Source organism: Cylas formicarius, unplaced genomic scaffold (genome assembly GCF_029955315.1).
Source record: "Cylas formicarius isolate icCylForm1 unplaced genomic scaffold, icCylForm1.1 PGA_scaffold_6__28_contigs__length_40554024, whole genome shotgun sequence".
Lineage (NCBI taxonomy): Eukaryota > Metazoa > Arthropoda > Insecta > Coleoptera > Brentidae > Cylas > Cylas formicarius.
This window is the reverse complement of record NW_026844347.1, coordinates 28345308-28359735: the sequence shown is the minus strand read 5'-3', so window position 1 is coordinate 28359735 and position 14428 is coordinate 28345308. Positions and strand designations below refer to the sequence as shown.

Here is a 14428-nt window from a genome sequence, read left to right as displayed (position 1 = left end):
TTCTAGTGTCTAAGAGTTGTGTGTCTTGGAAACTAATAACAGCTGTCATTCAATATTTGTGAAATTGAATTTGATATAATATACAGGGTGAAAGTTTGAAATTAAACTTTTATAAGGTTAATCGAGCTAAAATATTTTCATGTTGGCGAAGCATCAGAATGTACCCATGTGGTCAACTTTCTTATTTTACATGGAAGATCTTATAATAAAATGAAATTCCCCGTAAAATTCTAGACATATTGCATGTATAATACTATTACTGAAAATGTACCTAAGTACATTTCACGGTTTTTGAGAAGCTTACTTAACATTTTATGTCAAAAATGACCGAACAATATGTAATATTTTCAGATGCCGAATGCTTTAAAATTTTGCACTATTAACGTACCCATGGAAAATGGTCTGTTGAACTAATTCAGTCACTAATTCCAATATTAAATGGTTTTTTCAAAATCCTACATTATTAATATTTCAAATTAATTACATATAGGGTGTTCCTTTTAAAATAAGGCAGTTGACACCCACTTCCGGTATATCCTGATGTATCGCCCACTTAAAAAAATTTTAGTCAAATTGCCAATATTGGTATAATTACAAATTTTAAAATTTATTTATTATTTAAGTATATGGAACCCACAATTAATTAGTACTTCATGGAAAATTAATTATGATTAAAATTAATCTTTTTTTTTATTCAAAATTTACATTGTTATATATGTTCTTTTAAATGAAATCCACTCGTAAAACAAAATGTCAATATTTGGGACACTTGATTGTTGTTCAGACCTAAAAAATATTTAAGAAATTAATTTCTTACATCTTATTACATTTTTTTGAAATGCTAATATATTACCTTAAATAAATAAGAGTTCGAAAGAACTTTAAATTTCATAAATTGAACTGATGAAAATCCATCCAGTTCAATTAGAACAAATAATGTTCAGATTTTCACAAATTATTTATTGGTATAAGACAGCTGTTTCAGCAACACCTTGCCTTTATTTTGCCAAATCTGATTAAGGCATGGTGTTATCATACACCAATATTTTGTGAAAATCTAAACATCGTTTGTTCTAATTTAACTAGTTAATTTCAAATTTCCTGATTGTTTAAATATCAACAAACTAAATGAGTAATTTCTAAAAGTGAACTAAAATCGATTTATTAATTCAGTTCAATTAAATCAAATTTAAATACCAAAAAAATTATAGAAATAGAAGAAACAAAAGGACAATCCCTGTGAGTACTCAAATATTCGAAAGAGAAGAATAATATAAGATTAAGTAGAAAAATTTTAATTCTTATAGAATAGAAAGTCTTCTATACTCATATATCGACGAAATAGCATTTCTGTCTTGTAAACTTTCACAGGCATTGAAGGGGTTGACTTTCTGTATCGTCGAAAAACAGCACCGAATTTAACCCTAATTAAAAAGGATATCGTTGTTTTCGTATTGTGGCTCGGAGAGAACGATCGCGATTGTTGTCGATATTACAAAGGGTAGGAGAGGCTCTCCTCTTATCAGGCTGCCGCTCTGGAAGGATTCAAAAGATGTCCCTGTTAATTTAGACGTCTGTATAATAGGATTTGTTTAATCCTTTCGAATAAGTGCTAACTAAAAATTTGTTCCTCGGCGTGGAGAGGTTTTTGAGATCAACGTCGAAATGGGATATTTTAATTTGGACAGGTTGTAATAGAAATTTAATTACTGACGTAGGTTTGGTTATTGATTTTAAGGTTAATAATTTAAGGTACTTATTTTATTGTGGGAAATTTTCGACTTCGAAATCTAAGTTAAATATAATGTTAATTATTGTCTTGTGTTTGTGTTGTTGGTGTCTAAATCTTTCACTGAAATTAAATTTAAAGTATTTGTAACGTTTTGTTACTATCAATAATAATAACAATAATAATAATAAAGGGAAAAATATTCGAGACTATATTACACAGTACACATATCCTACTCTCAGAAAAATATTGACGATCTAGAAGAACCACTTAACATAGTGAACACAGAGTGCCAAAGCAATGGTCTTTCCATCATCAAGACCAAAACGAGGTTTATACAAGAAGTAGCAATAAATGAGGATCTAAGACTTGATGGGGAGGTAATGGATCGCTATTATGGATATATCCAAACGGAATCTAGTTAGTCTTCTTTATTACTTAGCGAAAACTGCATTAAAGATAGTTGTTAGAAAAAGGACTTTCGTGCGAGGACCAAAGTATCTCTAAACGGAAAAATTGAAGAGAAAAATGACTGGGTAAAGCTTTCACGGCTTTGGAACATTAAGTAATGGGCGGGACTAATGACAGAACATGTTTTTCACGCAGCACTGGGCAGACATCAGTACCAAAACGTAACCATAGAAGACGCCAACGCTTAATACAAAACACCACAAGAAAAAGAAGATTATTAAGATGCGAGATATAAATAGGCAGCTAATAGATAACTAAACACAAAATCAAACTCTTAAATATTTAAGTTTTTAAATTAGATAATATAGGTGTAATTTTTATATTTCAAAATAGTATTTCTTATTAGTTTCATGTCCTCTTTCATTTGAATTTCTATAATGCAGAACGGTATTTCTAATTAGTTTCCTGTCTTAATCTTCTTCATTCGAAGTTTCCATGAATTATTTTGAAAAAAAATTACATTGTCATCACATGTGTCTAACTTTGAGAGCATTATTTCCAGGGTGTCCGTATAAAGTCGTTAGGCATTGCATTATTTTAATAAAAAGAATTCAATTTTATTTCATTCATTTTCTTAATGTTTTTCAAATATTAAAAAAAAAGTATTAGTCATCTTGGAAATCATGTTTTTAAACTATCGTAACAGCGCAAATCCCTTGAAAATGTAAAACCTTTATTGTTCAACGCAACGGTTCAGCATCTCATCGGAGTTGCAAATTTTCTGGGGAGTCTGAACGACGACTTTTTAAACTTGTTTAAACTTTAAAAAACTTGTTTAAAGTTGGACGTGTGGATTTAGCACTTTTAGAAAACTATCGATTCTAAGTCTTTACCGGACTTTCTTGCGTTCGATATAAAATTGAACATTCCGAAGCATATGCTTCGAAAAACATTTTCACGGCGAATGGCGGCGACATAATTTTAGATCGTATGTCGAGGATGGTTTTATCCTTCCTTTGTATGAACTCATTTCTCATTATCTGATCCTAATAACACTGACCGTAAACTTTATTAAGGATGATTGCTTTCACTGACGGCAAATTGGGGTTAGATTGGTCTTTAATAGAAACTGCGATACGACGGCAATCGCCTATTTTCTTATATCGCTAAAAATAGAGGAATTGTGTAGAAAAAGTATAATAAAATGTAATACCCTAAAAGTTTTTCCTTTTAATCTACGGACAAAGTTCTCGTACATATCATTAATTCGTCAGGGTATAATTCTTTAAGGAACTACAAAAAGTAAGAATAAGAAACTAGGATTTTCTAGTGCAAATCGATATTTACAAGAATCATTTTAATAACTAGCTTTAGTAAGTCTTTCAATTTCTTTTTTTTATTTTTAGTCATAACTGCACGCATTATAAATCAATTCTGTTTTCAATTTTCACACACCATATGAAAGTAATCATTTTGAGATCTTCTTCAACGTACGTTTTTCGACAATTTTCAATACAGTCGTAGAAAAATAATTTATTAATTATGTACATTAATTAAACGTAATAAGTCTCAGCAACTTAATCCACCGTTGCCAGTGTAAGAAATACCAACCACCAAAGCGAGCAACATACAGCTGCGGCCTGGGTTTCCAAAATTCTCAGACACATCGCAATCGATAAAGAATGTTGGATAGCAGTACGGAAATTAATGAAAATAACTCTTGTAACGCATTTTTTGCTTCATGACTTTTTAGCTACGTATATCAAACTTTCCACTGCTCTTCACGATAATGTGCGAAAACCGCCATGTTCCAGACAAATTCAATTTAAATTACAAATTTTATTACGCGAGTCATTAAAGAAACTTTAGGGAAAATTGACAAAATAATTCGAAAGTTTTGAGATATACATATATATATATCTTAGAACTTCTTTGGAAATTCTATCAAGCTTGAAACTTATCTCATACATAAATATTTTACTGATTAACTACACTTTAGTCATGAAACTTTCCGGGCGGTGAACACTACTCAAGATAATGCCTAACTTTGATATGTTTTCCATAAACCCAAATGAACGCAAAAGCTACTTTGCACAACTTATTAAATACGTATCTAATATCTAATATAATTAGGTATACAAACTATTTGCAATTAAAATTTGTGACTGAAATAAAAAAAAATTAATAACATTCATTACACTATTTATTTTTCTGTTTTGATAAATTTGCATTTATTTGAAATTTTCGTTTCATGCCACTGCATTTGTTTTATATATATACCTGCTCCATATCGATTACAGTTGCGCTATCTGTAGTCAAAAGAAGCAAATGCCTTGACAGGAAACAAAGTGCAAAAGTGCCGGCTACCCTGCCACAGAGGGTGCCAAGGCGTGAACGCAGGAGCAATGGGTACGAAGATGCCTTCTATTCCGTCAATAGTTTTGCGGTTTTGATATTTGCTTAAATGCTTTGCTTAATTGCTTATTTTTAGTTTATTTTAAACTATTTTCTATAGTGAATCAGATGATGGACTTCATTTTATCTGATTGGAGAGCAAGTCTGCAATGCGTACATTTTTTTTATTTGGAAACTGTTTAAATTAACCAAGAAATATTTAAAATGATAGTTTCCAAATTTCGTTACATATGCTTAACGCAAAGATATGGTACATGGTTCGCAGTTTGAATTATCGATAATGTAAAGCAACGTCTAAATTTATCAGGTTATTTTATCAAAGGAATTTGCTATTGTGGGTAAGGTCGATTAGCGACTTAACTAAATAAAAGAAACCGTTAAACAGATAATACTTATATTTCTATATATTACAGAGGAATTGTTTCTAAAAAATACATTTGTATACATAAGTACATGTGCCCAAAGACAGAGCGCGCGTGCTCCATACAAAAAAGTAACGGGAAATTTATCGAACAATAAAATAGCTTTGCTCTAACGTTTTAACATTTAGAAACACTATTAAGTAGTTATCAAGTAAGTAACTAGGCGTTTATGTTTCACGAATTCTCTTCTTATTATTACAAAACAAACTCCACAAGAATTTAAGTATATGCAAATTGACGGCTGCTCCCGATATAACGTTAAATAGCAAAAGAAAAACAGCTATATAAAATACATATATACAAACCTATTGTTAATGAAGATCATTTTGCTAATATAATTACAGCATCAGACATTTTTCAAACAATTTTATTTAATGTCTTCAATTAAATAACATACCTAACTTGCATAGGTAAATTTTCAAAACATTTTCAGGGACGGTAATTTTTTCGTAAAAATAAACAAATCACTGCTTAAATGCATTTTTTAAATATGGAATGAGAGTTTTAAACTACATCAAAAATTGTTGATCCCAAACAGGACTTTGCATCAAATTGACTGTGCGTATTCCTAATATGCCGCGAATAAATTTGTTATTACCCGTTGGCAGTACAGCATTCGTAGCTAATTTCTTGTAATTGAACATAACACAGCACAAAAAAAACTTTATAAGCGTCGATTTCTGTAGATAACTAATAATCAAAGCTTAAACACTTTAAAAGTATTAGTTCTCAACAAAATCTACACACTTCGATGTTAATTTGTTAAGAGTGTAATAAATATATTCATAATGATAAATATTTTTTCAATTTTCCTCAATCTTAGTTGATTAATTTATCACATCCTGTACATAAACAAGTAGCTCGATCTGATTTACGCAAATTTTAAAACAGTGCACTGGAAAGTTTCATGGTGTTAATATACATTCAAACTTTTATATACACATTTAATAATCTTATTTATAAATCACCCACAGGGAAAATCCTGCCATCTTTTTTTATACCAGAAACAATTCAGTCCGGCGAAAACATTTAAATTTCAACAAATTTTTTAACATTAGCGATTTAACGAAGTTTTACATAGTTTTAAAGAATCCATCTCAAGGTGTATTTATTGCTTTTACTCTGTTTAATTTTTTATTGATGTTCCAAAGTATAAATTACTGTGCCTTGATAAATACACAATTGCACCTTCAGTCCTGGCATACTTACTTAGGTAAATTGTCCATCAAAGAGTTTGCAAGAATTAATTTTCTTTAATACTGTTTGTATATCAAAAAACCAACATAACTACTTCAATTAAACCTCATAAGGCGGCATAACAAATGAAAAATAAAAAAATAATATGAATTTACAATCGACTATTATTTGGTAAAGTAGTGTAACTTTGAAGCAATTACCAAAAGTAAACTTCATTGCCACATACTTTTACTGGAAACAGAATAGCAAATTTGCCAGAATTTTGTAGCTGAAATAAACACAAAGTAATTCCCATTACGAGATAAACATTACGAAATGTGTCACAAAGCAATCCTGTAGAATCCTTTTTTTTTAAATAACGCCATAAAACAGTTTTCTGTTCAATAAAAGTTCGAATGAAAGACAAATTTGATTATTCAGTTAGCGGGGATAGCCTGTAACTGGACAAAAATAGCAAATTCTGGTTGAAAGAAATATTTAAAAATAAAAATAGGAAATGATGGTAAATAAAAAAAAAACACAATAAAATCGTTTGAAACTCCAAATTAATAACAAAATTTTATTGCTGTTGTTAATACAAATTTATAAATTAGTATTTGCGAATCTTTTTTAGGGACCAACTTTTGTAAAAATTAAACCCCGTTGGAAATATTATTCGAAAAACGCACACATGATGATCTTAGACTAATTGGGATATAAAAGTAATATTGTCCTTATTCAGTAGCGCAGTATTTATACCTTTGGAGATGGATGGAGAGATGGAGCATTTATCCGTAAATTATATGCAGCGCCTGCAAGGTTTAGTTTGATATATTTGCATACATAAATGTAGAATTGTTTTATTAAAAAAGAAAAAATAATATATTCGATATTCTATATCCGACACTGCTTAACAAGATTCTACAGCATTACCTTCCACATCACTGTGAGTTGCAATAACAATTGACCAATGAATGATACGTGACGATTACGACGTTACTCATAAAATGCGTAAAAAACAGCAGCCAACATAAACAAAAATTAGATGTACGCCATTTAATAATCTACTACAAAAATGAACTAGTTGTAAAAATAAGCAAAAATTGCAACATTGAAAAGTGATTCAAATGTCACTGTATCAAATGTCCAAAATCTGCTCTTAGATACGTACTGTTTTGTGAATAAACAAAAACTTCGATGGGTTAACATGGAAAATATAAAAATAATTGGTCCTTATCAATAATAGGAATGATACCATTTACACATCTTCTGGATTGCTTCTGAATCGATTGCTGATAAATCAAACTAGCTGAACTTTACCTAACTGAAACTGGTTTAGATTTGGGTGAAGCCAACAGATTCGATTCATTAGCAACCGACGCGGGAGTAATCGGAACCTGTAAATAGTATTACAGTCGCATATGAAAGTTTCTTTGTAGTAGTCAATTTACACAGAAAAAATGATTAATATTTTCTGAAATCCACAAGTACCAAGCCACGTTACATATAACTGAGACAGCAAATAAAAAACAGCTCAAGCTGTGTATGCTCTAAAGACTTACTTATTTGCTGAATGCATAAAATTAAATTGAGAAATGAAAATAATGATAAAAGGTTTTTTGAAAGAAAAACCTTCATAGGAATTAGTCTTGGTCTTATAACCTTCATACTTTTTAAGATACAACAAACCTGGTTTTGCAAAATAGGTCTGACCAAAAAAAAATTAAAAGGAGTTGTGTCACTATTGCTATTTAGCAAAGGATCTTAGATATCACATAGGTTTATGGCGTTAATCCTCCAAAGAAAAAATCAACATTCATGCGCGTTCAGAATGTGCTGTTGATGTTGGCTACACAAGCGTTATGGGTTTCCTTTGAGTATAAGGTCGATTTGCCATCAACACAAGGTGACGTTTGCATCACTGCAATTTATTTTCTGATGTTATGGATCACGGCCTTTTCCAATTTAGTATTTTTGACAATAACGAAAAACCTAAATAGTCAATTTGATTTTCGTATGTTATCGAAAGGGCGTACACGCTTAGGACAATTTTTCAAATCTATCACCAGTGCTTCGCAAAAATTAAAAAATTTCTAAATAAATATAACAAATAACAACGACCATAAACATCGTAAAATTTTACGTTTTTTAAAAACTACCGACCAGCTCCCATGGGCCATTAAAGTTGTATTTGGAAGGCAGTGGGAGTGGTATTTGGTGATAGGAAAGGATTTGTACTAGAACCCTGCCTTGTCGCCGAATCTGCCCATTCAGCATCGAAGGGATCCGGCTGTTTAGGCTTTAAATTTTCCGACGCTGAGTCCAGACTCATCGCTCTAGAAGTAAATGATGGCGCTCGTCTGGGTGAACTACCATCCATTCTTCCAGGCCTTGGAGATGTAGATTTTACTATTTGCCCTAACCATTGTTCAGGCTTTGGCAAGGTGTTTGCTGTAGTAGTAATACTGGTATTTTGCGATCGAATAGCAATGGGAGTTATGTTTGAAGTATTACGTTTAATATTAGGGCTAAAACTGAGACTAACAGGAGTTATCGTTGTAGTAGAGGTAGTTGGCGTAGAAGTTATCGACTGATTGAATGTGTTATTGATGGTGGTGACGTTGAGATTAATAGTATTTTGATTTAAAGATGTGCTGTTGTTGAAGTTGAAGTCGTCTGATCCGCTATGAGTTAATTGACTTAAACCTTGTGAAAGTTGTTGACAAAGGGCTGTCACTGAGTCGGCCGGCGATACCTGGAAAATTGGGAAAAAAACATTTATATGCAATAAAATTTGTAATTTGAGGCATTTTCTGTAACTATAGAGATGTATGTACATTTTGGACATTTTAGTTGGTATATAAATTCATATTAATGTGCTTTTTATAAATGTTCCCGGTTTGCTATTGGTTGATTTGTGTGAGTGTGGGCTATACAAATCCGTCAGCTTTCGGCATTTGTATGCACGAAATACCGAAGTACAAAGAGAAACTCAAGCGAGGCTGGCCTGCGGTTAGGCCGTCATAAAAATTTACCAAATAAATATCGGATTATGTGAAAACGGTATATTGTTCGGCGAACTATACATGCAAATCAATCCTTCGCGTTGTTACAGAATAATTTTTGACAGTAAATTAAACATACATTTATAAAAGGCAATGTATTGCAACAATAATATTCCGCGTCCTACGGCGGGTGATGCAGTATTAATCAATTAAATCATTCAAGAGTTTATTAAATACCTCAGGTATCGGCGACACTGGCTTCGAATCTAGCGTCCCATTCGCCGTCGGGGACGTGGGCGATTTGTACTGATTCAAACGGGCGGTATTGCTTGGCAAATCGTTGACCCGCAGCGACATCTGTCGCTTGAACGGCGAATTTTGGCCTAGAGTACTGAAACCTCGACAGCTACCCTGTCGTTGGAGCAAACTCGGTGTGGCATGTGGTCTCTCTATGGCGAACGGATTGACTGGTGGTGCTTTGGGTGCGGAAGGAACGTCGACCTATCAATGAATGAAACACTTTTTACAGCGTACTTGCCAAAGACAAAAGAGACCCGACAATATATTTTATGCTTAAAAAATGGTTGCCTTATCAAATTTGAAATTTCATTCTCATTAATCTGCAGTATAGTTCTCTGTATACTGTGATCTGGGGCTAGAATGTCTGACATATCAAAGCAGCGTTCAACCACATTGGTGATTTTGCAATATGCGAATCCATTTTCTTATAAATTATTAAATTAGTAGCCACAGGTACAACTTCGAGCACAACCTAGAAGCAAAAAACGTTGGGTCTCACGCATTGGCACTCCGGGCACTTGGTAGATATTCCAAAAAACGTGAAACTAGATCCTTCAGACAAATTTATTAGCTTTAACGTAGAAAGTCTATATACCAACGTGCCCTTGGAGGAATCGTTAAGCATTGTTGAGGCTAGTCTAAGGAAGGATACAACCCTATCAGAGAGAACTTCGCTGCCACTTGAGGGAAAGTTGGAGCTTCTGAGGTGCTGTCTGCATAATTCTTACTTTCAAGTCAAAGATAAGTTTTACGAATAAAATGATGGCCTCCGATGGGTTCTTCTCTCTCCAGTGATAGCGAACATATACATGGAGTGGTTCGAAACTCATGTCATAAACACTGCAACTATTAAACCTAAGATGTGGCTTCGATATGTTGACGATACCTTCATTATCTGAAGTGGAACCGATAGACAGCTAGACTCTTTTCTCAATCATCTTAATTCTTTGCGAACATCAATTAAATTTACTATTGAGAAAAAAAAGAACGGCTGTCTACCGTTTCTAGACGTCCTAGTAAGTAGAAATAATGGTTCTATTAACACCTCTGTATATAGGAAACCTACCCACACAGGACAGTATCTAAATTTTGAGTCTAACCATTCTGAAGCAACCAAACTAGGAATAATTCAAACACTGTGCAAAAGAGCAATCACAATATGTAGCGATCAAGCATCTCTCGATGCCGAATATATATATATATATATATATATATATATATATATATATATATATATATATATATATATATATATATATATATATATATATATATATATTAATTTAAAACTATCATAATGGTTTTACCCCTACAGTAGCCACAGGTAAAACTTCGAGCATAACCTAGAAGCAAAAAACGTTGGGTCTCACGCATTGGAATAGTTGTCGGGTCTCCTTTTTTAAGCGAACAATTTCAATTGAAATGAATGTTTTACTAAGATTTGGTGGGCTTATAGATAGTATGGCTTATAAAAATACATACCTATCTGTAAAATGAACTTAATTTATTGTTATTCAGATGTGTGGTTTTTTAAATTCAAATTAAATAAAGGTTTTTACAAATGGTACTCTAAATTTCCTGTATTTATTGTATTATCTACAATTAATTTAAGACAAAATCAAATCAAACATTTTAATTCTTGGTATACCAATTACTTCTTTAAAAATTGAAATAAATGTTCACTAATCCAGAAATGTTTTTATATCATTCTAAATTAATTCAGTAGTGTTACGTATGTATTTATGAGTAAAGGTACATCTTTTCCATTGCAAATTTAATTTTTACCTTTAACGGTGACGTACATGACGTACAATGACTTCGATATTTTTAATGAAAACAATGCTATGTGAATAATTTTTTCATTCAATTTGTTGCTTTTATAACGATTGGACTGTAGAGAAACGAAGAGGCAAACGACAAGAAGGTCATAAACAGTTTTAAAACCTAGTTTTGTAAAAAACAAAGACCGTCGCCTCTCCAATTGTCTTCAATGCTTAGATTAGTTTTTTTCTACTCCCGTCTATAAAATACCTAATTACCCATCGATCTAGCGTGCGGGATGCGTACCACGTCATACCGCGTCAGTTTCGTTTCCCATGATTTCGAGCCACTTCGGACATTTCCGGGATTTTACCGCACGGACTTGGGAGCAATCGAATGTTTTCGGAGATATTTCTCACGCTTCGAATTTTGACGTTTGTCAATTCTGACGGCCATGTCAGTGAATGTATTCGTGTTGCTTTGCGAAAATGTACCCACAAATTAACGGTCGTAGAAAAAGTATAGTATGCAACACGTGTAGTAAACTTTTTAAGTCACTCGTTTATTAAACACTCGCTCCGCTCGTGTCAAATAAACTTGTAAGTCAAATGCCATTTACCGCACTTGTTGCATAATATACTATTATGTTGAAATTGCATTGTACAAATTGAACAGGTAATTCAAAAATAAATTTTGCTTGTAACGAAAGTATTAATTTTATCACAAGTCAATATGTATTCATGGTCGCTAAATGATATGACCCAAATTTGGAATATTAATTCATTTTTTTCTCTATAAAATTTAACCGCCCATTATTTTCGGACAAAGTTGAACTATAGTTAATAAGTTTGTTTAGGTATACAACTTCTCGATAATTTATGTTCGATTTTTGGTTACTGATTTAGTATTGCCTACAAAAATAATAAACCAGTAATAAAATACTTACCGCTCTTTCAGTCATAGTCTGCTGCCTAAACGATCCGGTTCTTGTAAAGGTGTTGTTCTTCGTATCGAACATCATGGTGACCCCGCATTCCTTGTCCCTTTTTTGTTTCCTTTCTAAGCACACAGCAAACGCACAGCCTACCGCATGGGACAACCTTTCGCCCGATTCTCTAAGAGCTAGAAACCCATGACACATCCACCGTCTTGTGGTACCGTCTCGGCAGATATAACTAAACCTAAAAACAATTAGTTTAGAATTAATTGGCATTTATCCGAATATATAATTTTTAAGTTATATCCTCCAAAGTCTTTAAATGAATATAAACTTTCATGTTTGGGGTTTAGAACCAAAATAACCTAAGTAATAGAAAAGAAATTTTCTTCTTTCTTCTTACTGCCTGAATTTTATAAATCTATTTTATTCTATGTGGGATTCTGTGGTGGAGCACATGGTTTAACCTCCTCTCGCTCCTTGCAGAATCCGTTGTATTCGTCCCAAAAAGCTCTAATATCTGCTTTTTTTAGTGCAATTTTTGTTCTAAAGTGTTTGGTGAATGTTTTAAAGTATCTAAGTGTACCGGCCCCGCTGTTTTCGTTGTTCACGCCGGTTGGAGGTCGGATGGGCACGGATCGTCCTCGGTGTTTTATGATATCGGTCAAAATCTTTTCTTACTAGAAAAATCATCGGCGGATGCCGGAAAGTGGGCGAATAAGCAGTGAGCCCAGCCGAGAGCGAGTTGTATTTTATTTCTCTCATTCTATGTGCACTAGATAAAAACTGTCAAACACAAAAGTTAGGTTAAAATATTTATTTGTTAAGAAAATTCATATTTAAATAATGGGTAAGCAATAATTATTTCAGTTTAGGAAGAAAAACTTTAATGGACCTTCTTGTAGATAAAGGGTTAGTTCATTTGTCACATTGGTACAGTCTGGTGCATTTCATTCGATAGACAAAACGGTTTAACGAATTCCCTAGTTGCTAATTTTGTAGGTTCTACCCTCTGTTAAAGTCCGCCTTTCCAGATTTAAGATTTGACTCACATCTCGGTTCCCGATCTTCCTCTTCATTAACATCGTTTGCAAACATCAGATACATTTTGTTCAAATTTTTTTCGTGAAATTTACGAATATTAAGTTTTCACTTTGAAGCCTTCTTCGAAATATGAAATAAATATACCTTTATTCTTCTTTTTCCATCCGAGCTTAAGTTTTAGTTACAAAGTTAAAACTTTTATTTCTATACTTTTTCTTCTATATTTCTATTTCTTATGATTTACATTTACAAAACAAAACGTAATTTATGGAAAACTTTTTAAAAATTAAAATTTTCGTTTACATGGGCGAAGTGAGTTTTGGGAAACTCGGTATATTCATCGATCGCCGCCATAATTTATCATGATGTATTGGTCCGCCATAATATGTTGCAGACCACTTACCCCCTTTCGTGATTTCTATCTGGCGCGCAAAATGAGACTTTTTCGATAGTTTGATCTACAATTAATCCCTTGGTTTCTTCTTCGACCACCCGCAGTCCATCGCCGCTAACGTGAAGAACTGCACGAGTGGGCCTCCTTCTTGAGCCCTAAAAAAACGACATGATAAAATAAATAAATATAAATTACTATTCGACTAAGACTGACTTATTAGTTCAGACACAAACTCAACAGAGTGTTAAAATTGACCTGGTGGCGGATTTTTTCTAAATGCTTATTTACTAAATACAAATCAGTGCTATTTTCTTGAGTCATGTATTTAAAGTAAATTGTTTACTTAATAGGTTTTAATAATATTTACAAAAAAACTTCCCCAAGTATGCACTTGGAGAAATGGACTCCAGTTTACAAGAAATGTTATCTCTTTAAGAGCATATTGACTTCCAATTTCGGAACACCCTGTATAAACATGTATTTAAGATCTTCTATTTTTCTAATTAAACATTATGTAATTTAAGATGCTAAACGTCTTTCGACAGATGTATTCAACATACAACAATCAGATGTAAAGCGTTTTGTACTGTTATGCAATTAAAAATTTGCATTAGAAGACATAAAATTTATACATATGTGTGATTCTGTAACTGTAACTTTTTATATCTTGTATTGTTTGTTCTCACTGGTGATTAATTAATCATCTAATAATGAAATTTTTGTATTAATTAAATGATCATAAACATATTTCATCATACTTTTTATATGATATCAATTGTCATTAAACAATATATAGTTAAATGTCAGTACCGTGTCATGTCCATTTTTAAAATT

The 14428-nt window shown here is 32.4% G+C and overlaps 1 protein-coding gene across 4 annotated transcripts in view; it reads right to left on the bottom strand.

Moving 5' to 3' along the window:
* Positions 1 to 4941: 4941 nt before the first annotated feature.
* Positions 4942 to 14428, bottom strand: part of LOC132703471 (protein numb) — a 37109-nt gene continuing 27622 nt past the window's right edge. For all 4 annotated transcript variants that reach the window (XM_060672742.1, XM_060672739.1, XM_060672743.1 and 1 more), the window contains exons 3-6: positions 13604 to 13749; positions 12166 to 12400; positions 9396 to 9659; positions 4942 to 8908 (exon numbers count right to left, since the gene is read on the bottom strand). In XM_060672742.1, coding sequence (XP_060528725.1) covers positions 8333 to 8908; positions 9396 to 9659; positions 12166 to 12400; positions 13604 to 13749 — 1221 coding nt within the window. In that variant the 3' untranslated portion in view covers positions 4942 to 8332. The remainder of the gene's footprint in view (positions 8909 to 9395; positions 9660 to 12165; positions 12401 to 13603; positions 13750 to 14428) is intronic.